This window comes from Oryx dammah, unplaced genomic scaffold (assembly GCF_014754425.2).
Source record: "Oryx dammah isolate SB20612 unplaced genomic scaffold, SCBI_Odam_1.1 HiC_scaffold_4, whole genome shotgun sequence".
Classification (NCBI taxonomy): Eukaryota; Metazoa; Chordata; class Mammalia; order Artiodactyla; family Bovidae; genus Oryx; species Oryx dammah.
Window position 1 is genome coordinate 68783311 of NW_024070188.1, and position 18547 is coordinate 68801857.

At 40.6% G+C, this 18547-nt stretch overlaps 1 protein-coding gene across 12 annotated transcripts in view; it reads left to right on the forward strand.

Moving 5' to 3' along the window:
* The window catches only part of UTRN (utrophin), a 547129-nt gene that overhangs the window by 111857 nt on the left and 416725 nt on the right, over positions 1–18547 (forward strand). For all 12 annotated transcript variants that reach the window (XM_040238622.1, XM_040238626.1, XM_040238624.1 and 9 more), the window contains 3 exons: positions 16293–16385; positions 17612–17689; positions 18033–18125. In XM_040238622.1, coding sequence (XP_040094556.1) covers positions 16293–16385; positions 17612–17689; positions 18033–18125 — 264 coding nt within the window. The remainder of the gene's footprint in view (positions 1–16292; positions 16386–17611; positions 17690–18032; positions 18126–18547) is intronic.

Consider the following 18547-nt stretch of genomic DNA (forward strand, 5'->3'; position numbering starts at 1 on the left):
AGAAAAGGGAATAAAAGTTCTGAACTGGAAGATTTCCATAAACTCCCCACAGATTCTTGCTGAGTTTGGGATCAAGTTGTATTTGGGCATGGTGTATCCAGAGGTTCAGTTCAGTTGCTCAGTCGTGTCCGACTCTGCGACGCCATGAATTGCAGCTTGCCAGGCCTCCCTGTTCATCACCAACTCCCGGAGTTCACTCAGACTCACGTCCATCGGGTTGGTGATGCCATCCAGCCATCTCATCCTCTGTCATCCCCTTCTCCTCCTGCCCCCTGTCCCTCCCAGCATCAGAGTTTTTTCCAATGAGTCAACTCTTCGCATGAGGTGGCCAAAGTACTGGAGTTTCAGCTTCAGCATCATTCCTTCCAAAGAAATCCCAGGGCTGATCTCCTTTAGAATGGACTGGTTGGATCTCCTTGCAGTCCAAGGGACTCTCAAGAGTCTTCTCCAACACCACAGTTCAAAAGCATCAATTCTTTGGCACTCAGCTTTCTTCACAGTCCAACTCTCATATCCATACATGACTGGAAAAACCATAGCCTTGACTAGACGGACCTTTGTTGGCAAAGAGTGTCTCTGCTTTTGAACATGCCATCTGCTGCTAAGTCACTTCAGTCATGTCTGACTCTGTGCGACCCCATAGATGGCAGCTCGTCAGGCTCCGCCGTCCCTGGGATTCTCCAGGCAAGAACTCTGGAGTGGGTTGCCATTTCCTTCTCCAATGCAGGAAAGTGAAAAGTGAAAGTGAAGTCACTGAGTCATGTCCAACTCTCAGTGACCCCATGGACTGCAGCCCACCAGGCTCCTCCATCCATGGGATTTTCCAGGCAAGAGTACTGGAGTTGGGTGCCATTGCCTTCTCCCAATATGCCATCTAGGTTGGGCATAACTTTCCTTCCAAGGAGTAAGTGTCTTTTAATTTCATGGCTGCAATCACCATCTGCAGTGATTTTTGGAGCCCCCCAAAATGAAGCCTGACACTGTTTCCACTGTTTCCCCATCTATTTCCCATGAAGTGATGGGACCAGATGCCATGATCTTCGTTTTCTGAATGTTGAGGTTTAAGCCAACTTTTTCACTCTTCTCTTTAAAGAGGTTAGCAAGAGAAAAAAAGGTACTATTGAAGGGAATGGATTTTATTTCATTTCTTTTTTATCCGTGTCCTTCGGTATGTTGTGGTGACTTTAAAATGTAATTATTGATCGAGTCTACTTTTTCCGTGCAATGTGAGTCTCTCTACAGAGTAGTACTGTCCTTGTGCTGAGAGATCCAAGTAGACCCTTATGGCCTCTTCTGCCATTTAGGAATTTGTTTTAAATTCCTTCCCTGGACATCTCCTTCTTGAGCATCCCCTCACACAACCAAAGTCTCAAATGCCAAATCTTGTTGATTCTACTACCATATACATTCAACATTGTTCATTTTTCTCCATCTTTCCTGGCACTGACGCCCCCTTTTGCCAAGTCATTTTTATCTGCGTTAAGAATAATTAAATGCCTTTTTGGTGGGCAGAAAATCTGTGGGAATCCTGTCAGCTCAGCCATATGCTGTATCTGCCTTGCATCATCTTTGAGCTACTGTACAACTCAGTGAGTTGTAGAAAACGGATAGTAATGGAAATGATTCTTATCTATAAAAATGCAGAGTGGCTGGAATGCAATTCATTATTTCCCCTTGGGTAGACTAGGTTTTGCATCTGTTGTCAATTTATTTTAACTTTCCTTTATTGCATTTAACATGTGGTTTAAAATTTTTTTCTTTGAACCAGTTGTAGTACCTTACTGGTTTCCTGATTGCTTAATGAGTTAAAGCCTTTAATGTACTTTAATAATACATTTGTTTGAGAATCATGACTTTACTATTTGGGAAATTTATCCCTGAATATGTGGGCCATTATCATAATCTACCACTAGGTCTTCCTTTCCATGGTTCACCTTATCCATCTCCTTCCTTCTATTTTCTACAGAATAGCTGGAGTGTATCTTAAAGTGTAAGCCTAAATACCTCTTTCTCTTCAGTAAAGTCTTTCAATGGCTGTCTATTTGTTCTTATTTGGCTTTTAAGAACCTAAGAAGTTGCCCCTCCAATCTACTCTAATTTCACTTTACTCTAGCTCATTATACTCTGGCCACTGCAGTGGACCTTCTCATGGCTTTAGCACATTCTCCTTCCTCCATTTTTTTTAGGCAGCTCCTACTCCTTTTTCTTGCCTGAGCTTAAATGTCACTTTCCCAAGGACACTTTTTCTGAGCTCCCAGACTTGGGCAGATATGCTCTGTATGCTAAAGTGTTAACCTTTAAGCACTTACTGTAATTTTCTTTTAACTAATTGCATCTCAAAATACTTGTCTTCCCTTTTCTAGACAGTGGTATGTTCCATGGGTGCAGGGACTGTCTATTTTGTTAACTGGCACAACCTCTAGCATTTAGTAAGCATTCAGTGAGTGTCTGTAGGCTTAATAAATAAATGAATGGCAGTGACAGAAACATACATTTAAATGCCTAACAGTATATATGTCCAAAAACCAGGTGAAAGTGTTTGTCTTGGAAATAGATGGAGTAGAGTGTGGAACTCAGTGCAGAATGGCATAAATTGCTTTATTTCATGGAAACAAACATTAGGGTTTTGCTGTATTTATCCACAAAAACAAATCCAACCATGCAAAATTTCCACATTTACCTGGTGTCTTGGAGATGTGCTGGAAAGATTGTTAAATCATCATTTGGATTTAATACGTATGATTCTCTTATTTATGGGAGAGGCTTCTTCAAATAGGATGTGCCTACTGAGTTCACAGTGATGAAAAATGAACTTTAAAACTTTAATCTGCTCAGTTCATTCCTCTATAAGGGGTTTGGTTAAGAGTTTGAGAATACTGTATAATACTTTCATAGCTAAGACAGCATTTACTATACAAATATATTCTTTTTGCTGCAAGTCCTTGTTAGTATGTCACAGAATACATGCCACTTTGGAGTCTGGTTATCCTGAGAAATCACATAGTGTAGAATAATTTAGGATTATTGGGTTTGAGAAGTTATGGAAAGCATAGGAACAAATGATTATCTAGAGGAGTTGAGAATTTGGAAATTAAATACTTATTCCTGGGTATGCTGCTCATTTATTTATGACCTCGGGCAAATTATTAGCCAGGTTTTTTTTTTTTTTTTTTTTGGCCAGGTCACTTGGTTTTTACTCCTTTAGCTATAAAACACACTGGAGCATAATTACTTGCCTCATATTGCTAAGAAATATTGAGGCATTATTGTGAAACTTTATAGGAGATTATAATTACCTAGAAATGCTAAATTAAAACTCTATCAGGGACCCTTCCAATTTGTGGTACCCCTGATCTGTGCTGTACATATATTTTAAAGCAAAAATGGAAAAAGGCATTGGCTCATTAAGCCCACTTTGTTCCATGGTCTGGTGGGTGAAGTTTGAGTGTTTTGTTCACTCTGATTTTAAGAGGCTCGTTTATTAGCGGATTCTTCTCGCAAGGGAGGCAGCAAAGGCCTCACTCTTTCAGTGTTTGGAAATTTGTTCTGACTTTAAGCCTGCATTTTCTTTGGCTGAATTTCAGAACTGCTCATCTGTCAGAGCTGAGATGTACATATTGCAGAAGCTCTTTTATCAGTTGGTGAGGCAGTTCTCAAAAGAAGTTTAAAGAATAAAGGTTAGGTAGAGAATAGGCCCACTTAAAAATGCTGAACTTCAGTTTGGGCAGATTTCTGCTTTTCCTTTTTCGAAGACGAGCCAAGTTTTCATTTCGTTACTATTCCAAACTTGAACTTCAAATGTATAGAACATCAGAAAGGAAATCTGTGAAGCATTTTTAAACCATTTCAATGTGAAGAGCTTTTCCAGTATGATCCCTTTGGAGACAGTGGGACATTGCTTTCAGTGTCCTGTTGTTTGCAACTCTGTTCACGCTGGATGTGGTGGGTCACAAAAATAGGAGTGGGAAAGGATGTGTAGGAGAGTGCAACAAAAGCTGCCTGTATGTGCTTAGTCCCCTTCTTAGTGTCATGAGGGAGACTGTACAGGCTTCCTTGTTTGATCATAAATAACATCTGTAGTAGAGATTTGAGTTGGAGTTACACACTGAGTTTACTATTGACTTATTTTCATGAATATGTGTATGGTGGCCAACTAATTATTTTATGGGGCTGTAAACATTCACGTGGCTCCTTAAGTTTCAATTTATGTCTATTCACCAGTACCTATAAAGCAAACAGTACAGTGCATTTCATATTCCTAAACAGCTTCCTGACATGTTTTAGCTATGTTATGTAAATATTTGGTCTTTGTTGTTGTTGTTTTCATTCAGTTTGATTGGTTTGGTTCCAAACATACTTGCAAACATGACCTTCACTTAGTTACTGTGCTTAAATTAAAAAAAAAAAAATATATATATATATATATAAAACATTATTTAACATGCTGTGTTCATACATATTGAGGATTTAATAAATAATTTTGATTGAGGCTATTAGTATTGATACTTTTGAATTGTGGTGCTGGAGAAAACTCTTGAGAGTCCCTTGGGTGGCAAGGAGATCAAACCAGCCAATTCTAAAGGAAACCAACCCTGAATATTCATTGGAAGGGCAATTGCTGAAGCTGAAGCTCCAGTACTTTGGCCACCCGATGCGAAGAGCCGACTCATGGGAAAAGATCCTAATGCTGGTAAAGACTGAAGGCCAAAGAAGTGGGCAGCAGAGGATGAGATGGTTAAATAAAGCATCACTGATTCAATGGGCGTGAATTTGAGCAAACTCTGGGAGGTGGTGGGTGACTGGATAACAGAGGAGCCTGGTGTGCTGCAGTCCACGGCACTGCAAAGAGTCGGACGTGACTTAGCGACTGAACTTTAGGATTTGTAATCGTTAAACAGGTTTGGAAATTTGGCAGCGTATGCTAAGCCTTTGTCATTGATAATCAATTGGGGATTGATCTGCTGATAGGAAATGGCTTTTCAGCCTTCACCTAGAGAGAGGAGAGCAGAGCCACCTACCTTGTGCTTTTGCATTCAGCCCATGTAACCCTACCATCTCCATCTTCAAAAATGGGCTCTGATTGGCACATTGTGGGCCAGTGAGTTATAAAGAGAGGATTCTTAAAGAGATGGTGGTTTTGGGGAAAAGAAGCTCTTTCTGTTAAAGAGGGCTAGGAGATCTAGGAACTGTTTTCAACTGTGCTTGCCCTAGGAAGCTTTTGGCTCCAGTGGCTACTGGTAGTCACTCTTCAACTATGAGCAGTCCTGGTGAGAGTCACACTGGGTGGAAAGTAGGGGAGCTGACACTGCTATTTTTATTTTTATAATTCGTTGGGGAAATAAAAAAAATCCTGTCAACTACAAAGATCTCTATTCAACATAGAATACAGAGAAAACACGATTTGTTATTGAATGTTTGTGTCAGATGAGGTGCACACAGACAATTGGTAAAAGACCAGAAATCTGGACAGAATTTCATACAAACATACAATAAAGTAGAACAAAGAACAGCAAGTGTGTTTCTCCTGGAAAGACAAACGGATGCTCCTTGTGCTGGTCTCCTGTCAATCTCCTGAGAGACTTCTGAGATGATTTTGCACTGGAAAATTGAGGATGGATTTATCAAATTCCTGACCCCCCAAATTAGGCCTGTTATGTCTTTAAGGAGAGACCTTAAGGAGAAGGAAGGGGCAGGGTGACTGCCTCTCCTTTATTAAACAAAAGAAATCTTTTCTTTACCTTTACATTACCACTATCAATGCCCTGACTGACGCCTTGCCGTTTTCCATGGAAGCCTGTCTGTTGAGGCAGCCAGGGATTCTGTTGAGGCAGCCACTGGATTCTGCAGCCATTTCCACTGCTTTGCTAGTTGAGCATATATGGAATGAGCTGTATTGTTTATTGATTCAACAGACCTCACCTGGTTATTTGTTCATGGAGTGTGCAAGTGGCCTTGCCCATGGCTGCTGGGTGTGGGAGCCTTTTGCTCTTCAGTGGCTAAGTCAGGTCTGACTTTTTGTGACCCCATGGACTGCAGCACGCCAGGCTTCCCTGTCCTTTACCATCTCCTGGAGTTTGCTAACACTCAGGTCTGTTGAGTCAGTGATGCCATCCAACCATCTCATCCTCTGTTGTCCCCTCCTTCTGCCTTCAATCTTTCCCAGCATTGGGTCTTTTGCAGTGAGTCGGCTCTTCACATCAGGTGGCCAAAGTATTGGAGCTTCAGCTTCAGCATCAGTCCTTCCAGTGAATGTCCAGGATTGATTTCTTTTAGGATTGTGTTCCTTATCATCCCAGTTTTCTAAGTATTATCTAAGTTACTTTTGTTTTTACCGAAAGCGTTAGTTGCCCGGTCCTATCCATGAACTGTAGCCCGCCAGGCTCCTCTGTCCATGGGATTCTCCAGGCAAGAATACTGGATTGGGTAGTCATTGCCTTCTCCAGGGGATCTTCCTGACACAAGGATCGAACCCTGGTCTCCTGTATTGAAGGCAGTTTCTTTACCTTCTGAGCATATTGTATGACCTTTTAAAATAATTAAGTAATTTTTATTGGAGTGTAATTGCTGTACAATGTTGTGTTAGTTTCTGCTGTGCCAAGAAGTGAATCTGCCATATGTATAGATATATTTCCTCCCTTTTGGACCTTCTCACCCTGCATCCCACCCATCTAGGTCATCACAGAGCCCTCAGCTGAGTTCCCTGTGCTGTATGGCAGCTTCTCCTTACCTGTCTATTTTGCGCATGGTAGTGTATATATGTCAATCCCAATCTCCCAGTTCATCCTGTCCCCCTTGTCTGCTTGTGTCCACATTTGTTCTCTATGTCTGTGTCTCAATTCCTGCCCTGCACAATAGTTTCATCTGTACCATTTTTCTAGATCCCATATGTATGCATTAATATATGGCATTTGTTTTTCTCTTTCTGACTTCACTCTGTATTACTTTTGATTTTCTGAAAGATATTATTGGATTTAACTTGTATTTTATGGTATTCTATAATTTCTAAGGCAAATGTACCTTCATTAGTTTGACTCCTTTGTGAGCACAGCAACTATCACTGCTGTGTAGCTACTGTGACATGAGTTGGATTGCCTGAGCCATCTGCTTCTCCAGAATCTCTCTCCTTCCTTTTCTTCTTGCCCTCCCTTCTTCCAAACAAGCTTCTAAATGGAATCTTGTCCAGCTCATAAGGACTTGTGCTGACCACCATGAATTCTTAAAGAGGCTGGCCGAGAGCCATGCACTCACTCATTCTTTAAGTGACTGTGGCACATTTTGCCGGCTTTCCTTTGTCAAGGTGCTTACTGACCTCCTTGGCAGTTTAGTGCTCTTGTTTTGCTTTTCAGTTGAAAGCAGTGCAGCTTTCGCTCTTTCGCCATGGGACTGGATCATAAAGTAGGCATTGAAGATTATGCACTCTTCATTTCATCCATTAAGCTGTATGCTTTATAATTATTATGAACCTAATTTCATCAGTTTGTTTAATTTTTCCTAGAGATCAATTCAGTCAGTTTAGTCACTCAGTTGTGTCCAACTCTTTGCGATCCCATGGCCTCAGGCACGCCAGGCTTCCCTGTTCTTCACTATCTCCCGAAGTTTGCGCCAACTTATGTCATCGAGTCGGTGATGCCATCCAACCATATCATCCTCTGTCACCCTCTTCTCCTCCTCCCTTCAATCTTTCCCAGCATCAGGGTCTTTTCCAACAAGTCAGTTTTTCACATCAGGTGGCCAAAGTATTGGAGCTTCAGCTTCAGCTTCAGCATCAGTCCTTCCAATGAATAATCAGGACTGATTTCCTTTAGGATGGACTGGTTGGATCTCCTTGCAGTCCGTGGGACTCTCAGGAGTATTCTCCAACACCACAGTTCAAAAGCATCAATTCTTCGGCACTCAGCTTTCTTTATAGTCCAACTCTCACATCCATACATAACTACTGGAAAAACCATAGCTTTGACTAGACGAACCTTTGATGAAGTGAAGTTGTTCAGTCATGTCCAACTCTTTGCAACCCCATGGACTATAGCCAACCAGGCTCCTCCGTCCATGGGATTTTCCAGGCAAGAGTACTGGAGTAGGTTGCTGTTCCTTTCTCCAGGGGATCTTCCAAACCCAGGAATTGAACCTGAGTCTCCCACATTGCAGGCAGACACTTTACCATTTGAGCCACCAGGCAAGCCCCTTTGATACCACTTTTTAAATGATTTGGGCTTCCCTGGTAGCTTAGCTGGTAAAGAATCCACCTGCAATGTGGGAGACCTGGTTTCGATCCCTGGGTTGGAAAGATCTTCTGGAGAAGGGAAAGGCTACCCACTCCAGTATTCTGGCCTGCAGAATTCCATGGACTGTATAGTCTATGGAGTCACAAAGAGTTGGACATGGCTGAGTGACTTTCACTTCACCTCACTTTTTAAAGTGTATATTTATTTTATACAGTAATACACATTACAAAAATTAGATGGTAGAGTAAATCCAAAGAGACTTTTTAAAACCACTTTTAATTCTGCCATCAAGAGAAAAAGTACATTTTTGTTGTAAAATACTTAAAAGAAATCCTTTTACATATACACATAATTAACCAAAATGACATTGTACATAGTGCTCACTGATACATTATTGATTTTTAAGAAAAAAAAAAAAAGGATTACAAGAGGTACATTTTTATTAGTGCTGAGATTTGGGATTCATAAATTAAAGATTCTTTTCTAAAATATTAAAAGATGTATTAAAGTAAATCGTTCACTTCTTTTTGAGTTTTTAAAATAACTCCTTGCAAAAAAATCACTCAAAAGAAAAGAGAGAGACTATAAAACTTACAATATGTTATCAGATGCTGGAGCATCATTTTAAAATTGATTGGGGCATCAGACTGACCTGAGAAGAATGCAAAAAATATGATGGCATGTACACTATATGGGCTTACCAGGTAACTCTAGTGGTAAAGAATCCACCTGCCAGTGCAGGAGACATGAGAGACTTGGGTTCGATCCCTGAGCTGGGAGGATCCTCTAGAGGAGGAAATGGCACCCCACTCCAGTATTCTTGACTGGTATAACCCCATGGACAGAAGAGCCTGGTGGGCTGTATCCATGAGGTTGCAAAGAGTCAGACATGACTGAGCACAGCACATATACACTGTATACGTGTGTGTGTGAGAGTGTGTGTATGTGTGTGTGTATGCCATATCTATGGGGCTTCCCAGGCAGCTCAGTGGTAAAGAATCTGCCTGCCAATGCAGGAGATACAAGAGACTTAGGTTCAACTCCGGGGTTGAGATGGTTCCCTGGAGAAGGAAATGGCAACCTACTCCAGTATTCTTGCGTGGGAAATCCCATGGACAGAGGAGCCTAGAGGGGTGCAGACCATGGGATTGCATAAGATTCAGATACAATTTAGCGACTAAACAACAAAAGAGGCTAAATGCTGCTCAAGGCTTATTTGTCTTTCAAATTCAGGATTATTCATGTGAACTATTTTGTGTTTATTGAAAAACTATGGAAACCCTCGCTTGTAAATGGGGAGGGTGACTTGAGTTTGGCATTTCTGCAGGGCCAGGCACAAAGGAGGTATTCACCAGATATTTGTCCAATTGAATTATTAAACTGTATTCTCTCTGTCAGAGAAATTTCTGCAAATAAGTCTCGGCAGAGAATTAAAAATCTAAATAAAAGTTTAACTGTCGGGCTGAATCAATTTTTATTTTTATTCAGCAATGACTTCTGACATTTCCAGCTGTTTCCCAGGGTGGATCCCATGTTTAGAGCCTGTGATTTGAAAGTACCAGAGATGCTTTAAAGCCATGAACTTGGAACAGAATTTTCATTTTTAGTTCATTTACATGTGATATATATCTTGTTTGCTGTCTTTGGGAAGTCATTAAATAAATATACCCTCTCCTTTTCTCCTCCCACCTCACCACTAATTAACTGTTTCCTTCCCTATATGTCAGGACCCCGTGCTCTCGTAATTTTAGTTGCAATTCAGTATGGACTTTGAGAACCCGGGTTTGGAGTCAGACCTTGTGGTATCATTGCCTGGTTCTGCCTCTCACCTGTCATGTCACTTCTGTGTCTCAGTTTTCTTACCTTAAAGTTCTATTTAAAGAAACAAAGAATGCATTTAAATCTGTATTGATCTCTTAGAACTTAACTGATACATAGTAAGTCATGCTATTATTATGTCTAAACTTTTCATGTTTCCACTGTCAGTTTTTGTATGGCCCATGAGCTAAGAATAGTTTTCACATTTTTAGGTGGTTGCAAAATCAAAAAAAGATCTCATAATGCATGGACAGTATATGAAGTTCAGATTTCAATGTCCACAGATCAAGTTTGTTGAAACACAGACACTGTTCCCTTTGGCTTATCTGTGTATATACTGCTTGTGCTCCTTTTACATCATGACAACAGGCTTGAGAAGTTTCAGTAGGGACCTCCTGGCCAGCAAAGACTAAATGAAATACTATCTGAACCTTTACGAAAGGCATTTTCTGCCCTCTGTCGTAAGACACAAAGCACTGAATCACCATACTTACAGGCGTAACTCTACTAGTTGGTAGGTGGAAAGGGGTCATGGTTCTTTCCATCTGAATGTGGGACATTCCTAAATTGTATTTTTTCAGGAATATGCAGTATTCTGTAGTGATTGGCCCTGGGTGTGGGGAGCGTGAATGTGTGTTTTATATGTAAGTTCTGAACCACAGAACTTGTTTTGAATTTGTAAGAGCCCTGGTCCCTTCCTTCCCTCAGGTTGTATGGTAATTTAACATTTTGAGGAATGACAGAACAGTTTTCCACAGTGGCTGCATCATTTTACATTGTTGCCAGAAAAGTACAGGGTTCCAGTATTTTCACTTGCTCCCCAACACTTGTTATTTCTCTCCAATCTTGTTATTTTCTGTTGTGGCTGCTTCTTAAATTAGCTATCTTAGGTGTGAGGTGGTTTCTTATTGTGATTTTAATTTGCCTGTCTCTGATGGATGTTAAGTTTTTTTTCATGAAAGTGAAAATGAACGTTGCTCAGTCGTGCAGACTCTTGACTCTTTGTGACCCCATGGACTATACAGTCCATGGAATTCTCCAGACCAGAATACAGGAATGGGTAGCCTTTCCCTTCTCCAGTGGATCTTCCCAACCCAGGGATTAAACCCAGGTTTCCCGCATTGCAGGTGATTCTTTTCCAGCTAATCCACAAGGGAAGCCTAAGAATACTGGGGTGGGTAGCCTATCCCTTCTCCAGTGGATCTTCCTGGCTCAGGAATCAAACCAGGGTCTCCTGAGCTTAGTATAATCTATATTGCAGTGAAACTTAATTTAAGGGAAAAAATCTCCACTGAGGAGATCCATGGGTCGTATTTTCCTGCCTGCAGGTGTATGTGGTGCTTCTGAAGGTACCAGCTGGAAGTCACAGTGAGCATGTCATCATTGGGAGTTGGGTGGGGGAGTTAGGAGAATAGGGACATAGCACAAAGCATATTTCATATGGATTGCCATCAGTATTTTCCTGAAATCTGGAAAATGAATAAAGCAGTTGAGTTGTTACTGTTGGATTTGTTTTGGTTTTTAAAAAATATAAAGGCATTGATTTACCTTGTATGAGTGATTAGCTTCTGGAAGGACAGAACTGTGTCTCAGTTACCTTTGTTTCAAGAGAATGTTTCACAAGGAGTTTTCCTGAAGATGTGTAGCTCAGTGAACAAATGAATGAGCTGGACAAGAGAGAGAAAAAGGGTGTCTGATGCAGGAAAGTGAATGCTGCCTCTTGATGAATGCCTCCTGCTTTAACCACTGAGCAGCAGTGGAGCTTAAGGAAGAATCTACTGCGTTTGCTGCTGAGTTATGCTTGTCTCACGGTGCATATGTAAAGTGCAGGTGTGCTCTTGTAGAATCATGTTCATTGTTTTCGAATGGGATGTATCCGTAGAGGTCACTGAATTGGTGAATTTGGGACTTGGAAGATCTTTCTCTGTGAAGTGACACTAACGTATACTCAAGATCCGAATTTGCTTTTACATGCCTGCCTGAGATGAATTGCTTATTTGTTTTACCCTTTCTTTCAGCTGTTGTTGTCATTTTATGGCACATTTATGACAGTATAAAACATGAAGGTTATGCTTCTGATATGAATGATAATTCCAAACATTAACTGAACCTCTGTCATCATCAGATGAGTCAGTAGATGTAGAAAGGCCACTTTTCTAAAGTTACATGGCTGGTAAGAGGCTGGTCTACAATTAGGTTCTGAATGGGCATTCATAATTGTTTGTAATATGGACTAATATTTTATTTATATATTTTTCGGTTTATGTGTTTGTTCTGTTTTTGGCTGCACTGGCTCTTCGTTGCAGTGCACGGGCTCTTCACTGTGGCCTGTGGACTTTCTCTAGCTGTGGTGCGGGGGCTTAGTTGCCCTGTGGCATGTGGGATCTTAGTTTCCTGACCAGAGATTGAGCAGCAAGTTAGAATGAACATGGACCCCTGCATTGGAAGGTGGATTCTTAACCCCTCGATCACCAGGGAAGTTCTTGACTAATATATTTACTATATTTTATTCTATGCTGGTCTGTGTTACTTTATTTCTTTTTTGGAACATGGATAATGTCGTGGATTTAAGAATGGATAAATGCCACCCAGGGGCTTTCCTGGTGGCTCAATGGTAAAGAATCCACCTGTCATTATAGGAGCTGTGCATTCGATCCCTGGGTTGGGAAAGTCCCCTGGAGAAGGAAATGGCAACCCACTCCAGTATTCTTGCCCAGGAAATCCTATGGACAGAGGAGCCTGGTGGGCTACAGTCCATGGAGTTGCAAAGAATTGGACATGACTTATCGACTAATCAGCAACAATCACAAATGCTGCCTAGACATTATTTAGCTGCCTATGTCCTCAGTATTCTTAAGGTCCTTTCTGTGCTTGGATATCTCTATTTGTTTCTTCCATGAATTTACCTGTATTCTTGTCTCTTTGTTCTAAGACCAGTGTTGTTCACCTCTTCCTGAAAGGGAATCTGGATATTTGGTGGCTACTTTGCTTAAGTGTACTTGGGTGGATTTTGAGAGGAGGAAGGTAGGGGTAGCAGATGATTGGGGCCATTTCTGCTCTTTGCTTTTACTGACAGCAGGTAAGGAGTCTTAAAAAAATTTTTTTTTTCTTTTTTAAAATTTTGGCCACACCTCGAGGCATGTGGGATCCTAGTTTTTTTTGCCAGGGATCTAACCCATACCCCTGCACTGGAAACGTGGAACGGTCCCAATAAGTCTTTAATGTGCAGGAATCTTTCCTGCTCTGCCTCAAGGTATTGCCTCTGGATCTGGCCTCCTGCATCACGCAAATCTTTATATTATGTGATAGATGGAGATCATCTATGTGTTTCTGACATCATTGCTGCTAACACAATGGTAGCTGGAAACAAAAAAGCAGCTTTGTTTCAGATATAAATACATGATAGTTTATTCTTTACCGATTCTGTGGTGAAGACTTTACCATACCTCCCTTCGTTTAGAATATGTGAACTATGGAAAAGCCATCTGATAAAAACCATTGGTTGAGTATATGTTATATGTAATCAAAATCATAAGAAATCAAGAGGAGAGGGAAAAAAGGGAAAATGCAAAGTTTAGGAAACTTCAGAATGGTTTCCTTCCCACTTATCCATGTCAAGCTCAGTATAATTCTGTTCCATTTGATTTCATGTTTTTTAAAGTGAAGAATAATGAAGATACAATAATTAATGGTTATAAAATATCTTTATTACTGATAAGAACTAAGACTGTTAATCTCTGGAGATTTCATGCTGGAAGAGAATAATTTGATTCAACAAATTATGAAACATTTATTATACTGTGCTTTATAACCTTTTAACCTAATATTAATTTTTTGATTTTTATAATAACCTGTGATTTAGAAGACAGTTAAATTGGTGATTTAGGTTCACTACTTAGTTAATGGTCATATTGAGATTTTCCATGAGTAATTGTCCTGTTGCATACAACTATGATGTCACACAGAGACAAGGTCTATCTGTGAATGAACTTGGGTTTTCTGGCATTAGACAATAGAATATATTCATCAGGGGAACTTCATGCTTCTCTGGTGGCTTGATGGTAAAGAATCTGCCTTCAGTGCAGGAGACCCAGCTTTGATCCCTCAGTTGGGAAGATCCCCAAGAATGGGAAATGACAACCCACTCTAGTATTCTTGCCTGGAAAATCCCATGGACAGAGGAGCCTAGTAGGCTACATTCCATGGGGTTGCAAAGAGTCGAACATGACTGAGCAACTAACAACATCAGAAACAAAGAGTTTAGAAATTATGTAAGTTTTGTCATTTAAAATACAGGTCTCATGCTGAGTTTAGACACAGAGCCAAAAATATCCTAATCATTCAGAAGTTAGTAGCTAGGAATACAGACCAAGCACAGACCAATCACCAGAGAGTGAAATTGGAGAGCTGAAATTGATGACGACATGACCTGCTTCCATGAATGGAAATAGCGAAAGCCACGGTTATACTGTGAATGTAAAGTGTAGAGCTGGAATAGGAATACGCTGTTTTCTTTGTTCTCTGCACCCAGGTGTTCTATGCTGACTTATATTTTTAACACTTCTTCCTTCTCAGGAATACATGGGACTCTTGAACAGCATGGGGTATTATAGGTGCTGATGCTGCAGAATTGAAAACCCACAAATAATTTAATTAGCTCTCTCCTGTCCCAGTTCCATATCAGTGAATTCAACCAACTACGGATCATATAATATTGTAGTATTTCAGTTCAGTTCAGTCGCTCAGTCGTGTCCGACTCTTTGCCACCCCATGAATTGCAGCCAGGCCTCCCTGTCCATCACCAACTCCCGGAGTTTACCCAAACTCATGTCCGTCGAGTTGGTGATGCCATCCAGCCATCTCATCCTCTGTCGTTCCCCTCTCCTCCTGCCCCCAATCCTTCCCAGGATCATAGTCTTTTCCAATGAGTCAACTCTTCGCATGAGGTGACCAAATTGTTGGAGTTTCAGCCTCAGCATCAGTCCTTCCAATGAACACCCAGGCCTGGTTTCCTTTAGGATGGACTGGTTGAATCTCAAGAGTCTTCTCCAGCACCACAGTTCAAAAGCATCAATTCTTCGGTACTCAGCTTTCTTCACAGTCCAACTCTCACATCCATACATGACCACTGGAAAAACCATAGCCTTGACTAGATGGACCTTTGTTGGCAAAGTAATGTCTCTCCTTTTTAAACACTGTCTAGGTTGGTCATAACTTTCCTTCTAAAGAGTAAGCGTCTTTTAATTCATGGCTGCAATCACCATCTGCAGTGATTTTGGAGCCCCCCAAAATAAAGTCTGACACTGTTTCCACTGTTTCCCCATCTATTTCCCATGAAGTGATGGGACCATTGTATCTACTACTGTGGGTAGGAATCCCTTAGAAGAAATGGAGTAGCCATCATGGTCAACAAAAGAGTCCGAAATGCAGTACTTAGATGCAAACTCAAAGATGACAGAATGATCTCTGTTTCCAAGGCAAACCATTCAATATCATGGTAATCCAAGCCTATGCCCCAACCAGTAACGCTGAAGAAGCTGAAGTTGAATGGTTCTATGAAGACCTACAAGACCTTTTAGAACTAACACCCAAAAAAGATGTCCTTTTTCATTATAGGGGACTGGAATGCAAAAGTAGGAAGTCAAGAAACACCTGGAGTAACAGGCAAATTTGGCCTTGGAATACGGAATGACGCAGGGCAAAGGCTAATAATAGAGTTTTGTCAAGAGAATGCACTGGTTATAGCAAACACCCTCTTCCAACAACACAAGAGAAGACTACACATGGACATCACCAGATGGTCAAAAGCGAAGTCAGATTGATTACATTCTTTGCAGCCAAAGATGGAGAAGCTCTATACAGTCAGCAAAAACAAGACCGGGAGCTGACTGTGGCTCAGATCATGAACTCCTTATTGCCAAATTGTAGTATCTGCTACTAAAAAAAAAAAAAAAATCCACCTGTAAGTCGACCTGTAGGATTTAAACTGTGTTGTTCAATGGTCAACCATATTTACCATAGTCAAAGCATATTGACATTAACCACAGTTTTATGTACTCCTTTTCTGAGAAATAATGCAGTTTATATCTTTCAGCTTATAACATTTGGTATAGAATTCAAGGTTTTTTGTGCTTTTTTCCATACAAGGCAAATTTGTATTGTCTGCTGATCACCCAGGCTTGTAACTGAAAAAAAAAAATTGCAATTTATGTGTGAAATTTCTGCTACTGATATTGTACTTTTCTTGTATAGAGTGGAAAACCACCCATCAGTGATATGTTCACAGACCTCAAGGATGGAAGGAAGCTATTGGACCTTCTAGAAGGGCTCACAGGAACCTCACTGGTGAGAGAGGTTATCCTCTAGAACCCGTCTACTGGAGTATCTCTTATAGCTGATACTTGAAGACCCTCTGGGGGTCCTTACAATGTAAAAGCTGATATAGGAACATAAAAAAAAAGGGTTTTAATGAATTTTTTGATGGAGCTATATTTAGGCTTTATTGAGGACTCTATTTTTATCCAAAAAATTACTTTTTATTTTTATTGCTCTCAGGCAGTAGAGAATTACAAATATGTAAAGAAGGTATGATATTCTGAATAGTGGAAAGTAGAGACAAATATGTTTAATGTTATTTAACAAATGGGTAAAAAAAAGTTATCAAAACTGATGACATCTATTTTTATTCAGATTTTCCATATTCTCTTCATGTTTGTTTCATCAGCAAATCCAGCTCTATTACTTTAGGTGCACGGTACCTAATACTCACACAGAAGTAAGTTTGCCAGTGAAGAGGATGCATTTTATGGGTACAAACTTTGACACTAGAGGGAGAATTACTATAAAAGGTGTAGAGAGGTGCACTTCTGAAGATGAATTTCTTTCTTGCTAGAGTGTGGGTTGTTACACTACCTTTTGCACCAGATGGTGGGCAGGCACCTACTAGAGAAACTGATCCCTTTCTTAGATAAGATTCCCTGGCCAGTGAGGCAGAAAGAAGCCTCCCAGGCCACCTTTCCCCAGTTGGCAATTCCAGTCTTCCCAGCGGGCCCTCGTAATGCTATCTGGATCCCAGGATAGCACCTCTGAATCCTCTCTGCTCTGTCTACACTTGTGCAGGTGGAGGTGACATAACTCCTAAATCTTTGTGCCTTCAGCCCAATTGAGACAGAATAAGCTTTTTCCCTGGTGGAGCATTGGTTCCCAAGCTTGTTTGTACCTTAGAATCACCAGGGAAATCTTGTACAAATTCCCCAACCAGACTACACTACAGACTCATTAAAACACAATCATAGGGAGTGGGATTGGACACAGCGTTGGTGTTCTGGGAAGATCCCTAGGGAATTCCAGTGTTCAGGCATGCTAAGGAACCACTATCTTAGGATGCTGTTTGTGGGAGGATTTGCATTCGGTCAGTGCTGGCCTCCATGGTGGCCTGAGAACCCAGCGTGGGCTCCTAGCACAGAGTGGATCTGTAGGCTGAGCTGCTGTTTCACGTGCATCTCAATGTCAATGATTGACAGCAACATGGAGGGACACTGTCTCATTTGCTTTTGTGTTTTGCTTTCCAGCCGAAAGAACGTGGCTCCACAAGGGTGCACGCTTTAAATAATGTCAACAGAGTGCTGCAGGTTTTACATCAGAATAATGTAAGTTTGTTGTGTGACTTTGGGGGTCCTTTGATGCCATTGGGATGATTTATTACGAAACCAGCCACTTGCTCTGGGCAGCGGTGTCAACCGATTTTTTAGAAGCATTTCTCATATGAGAAGTATTGAACCTTTTCTATGAGTGAAGGAATGGTTGTGCTTTTTTGTGATTACTTTATTGATCTATTATTTAAGTAATACATTTTTGTGACTTAGGTTTACCTGACTCTCTAAAGTGAAAATTTTCTTATCATTTACTTATATTGTTGTCCAAATGTGCTAAACCAGAAACCTGGGTTTCTGTAGAATAGTTGTCTTAAAAGTTATTTTTTCATTTTACTAGGTGGATTTAGTGAATATTGGAGGAACAGACATTGTAGATGGAAATCACAAACTGACTTTAGGATTACTTTGGAGCATCATTTTGCACTGGCAGGTGGGGAAATTTTCAATTACTTCTTAATAGGAATTGGGAATGGATCATATGTGTATTAGTTTCTTAGAGCTGCCACAGGGTACCACAAACTGGGTGGCTTCAACAATAGAAATTTGTTTTTTCACAATTTGGGAGGCTAGAAATTGGAGATCCAGGTGTCAGCAAGGTTGGTTTCTTCTCCTTTATTGGTAGGTGGCTACCTTCTTCTTGTCTTCTCATGTGGTCTGTGTATGTCTGTGTCCTAATCTCCTTTGCTTATTCCAAGATACCAGTCATAGTGGATTAGGGCTAACCCATGTGATCTCATTTTACTTTAACTACTTCTTTACAGATTCTATTTCTAAATATATCCCTATGGTGAGGTGCTGGGGGTTAGGATTTTAACATACGAATTTGGAGAAAGGATATAATTCAACTTATTT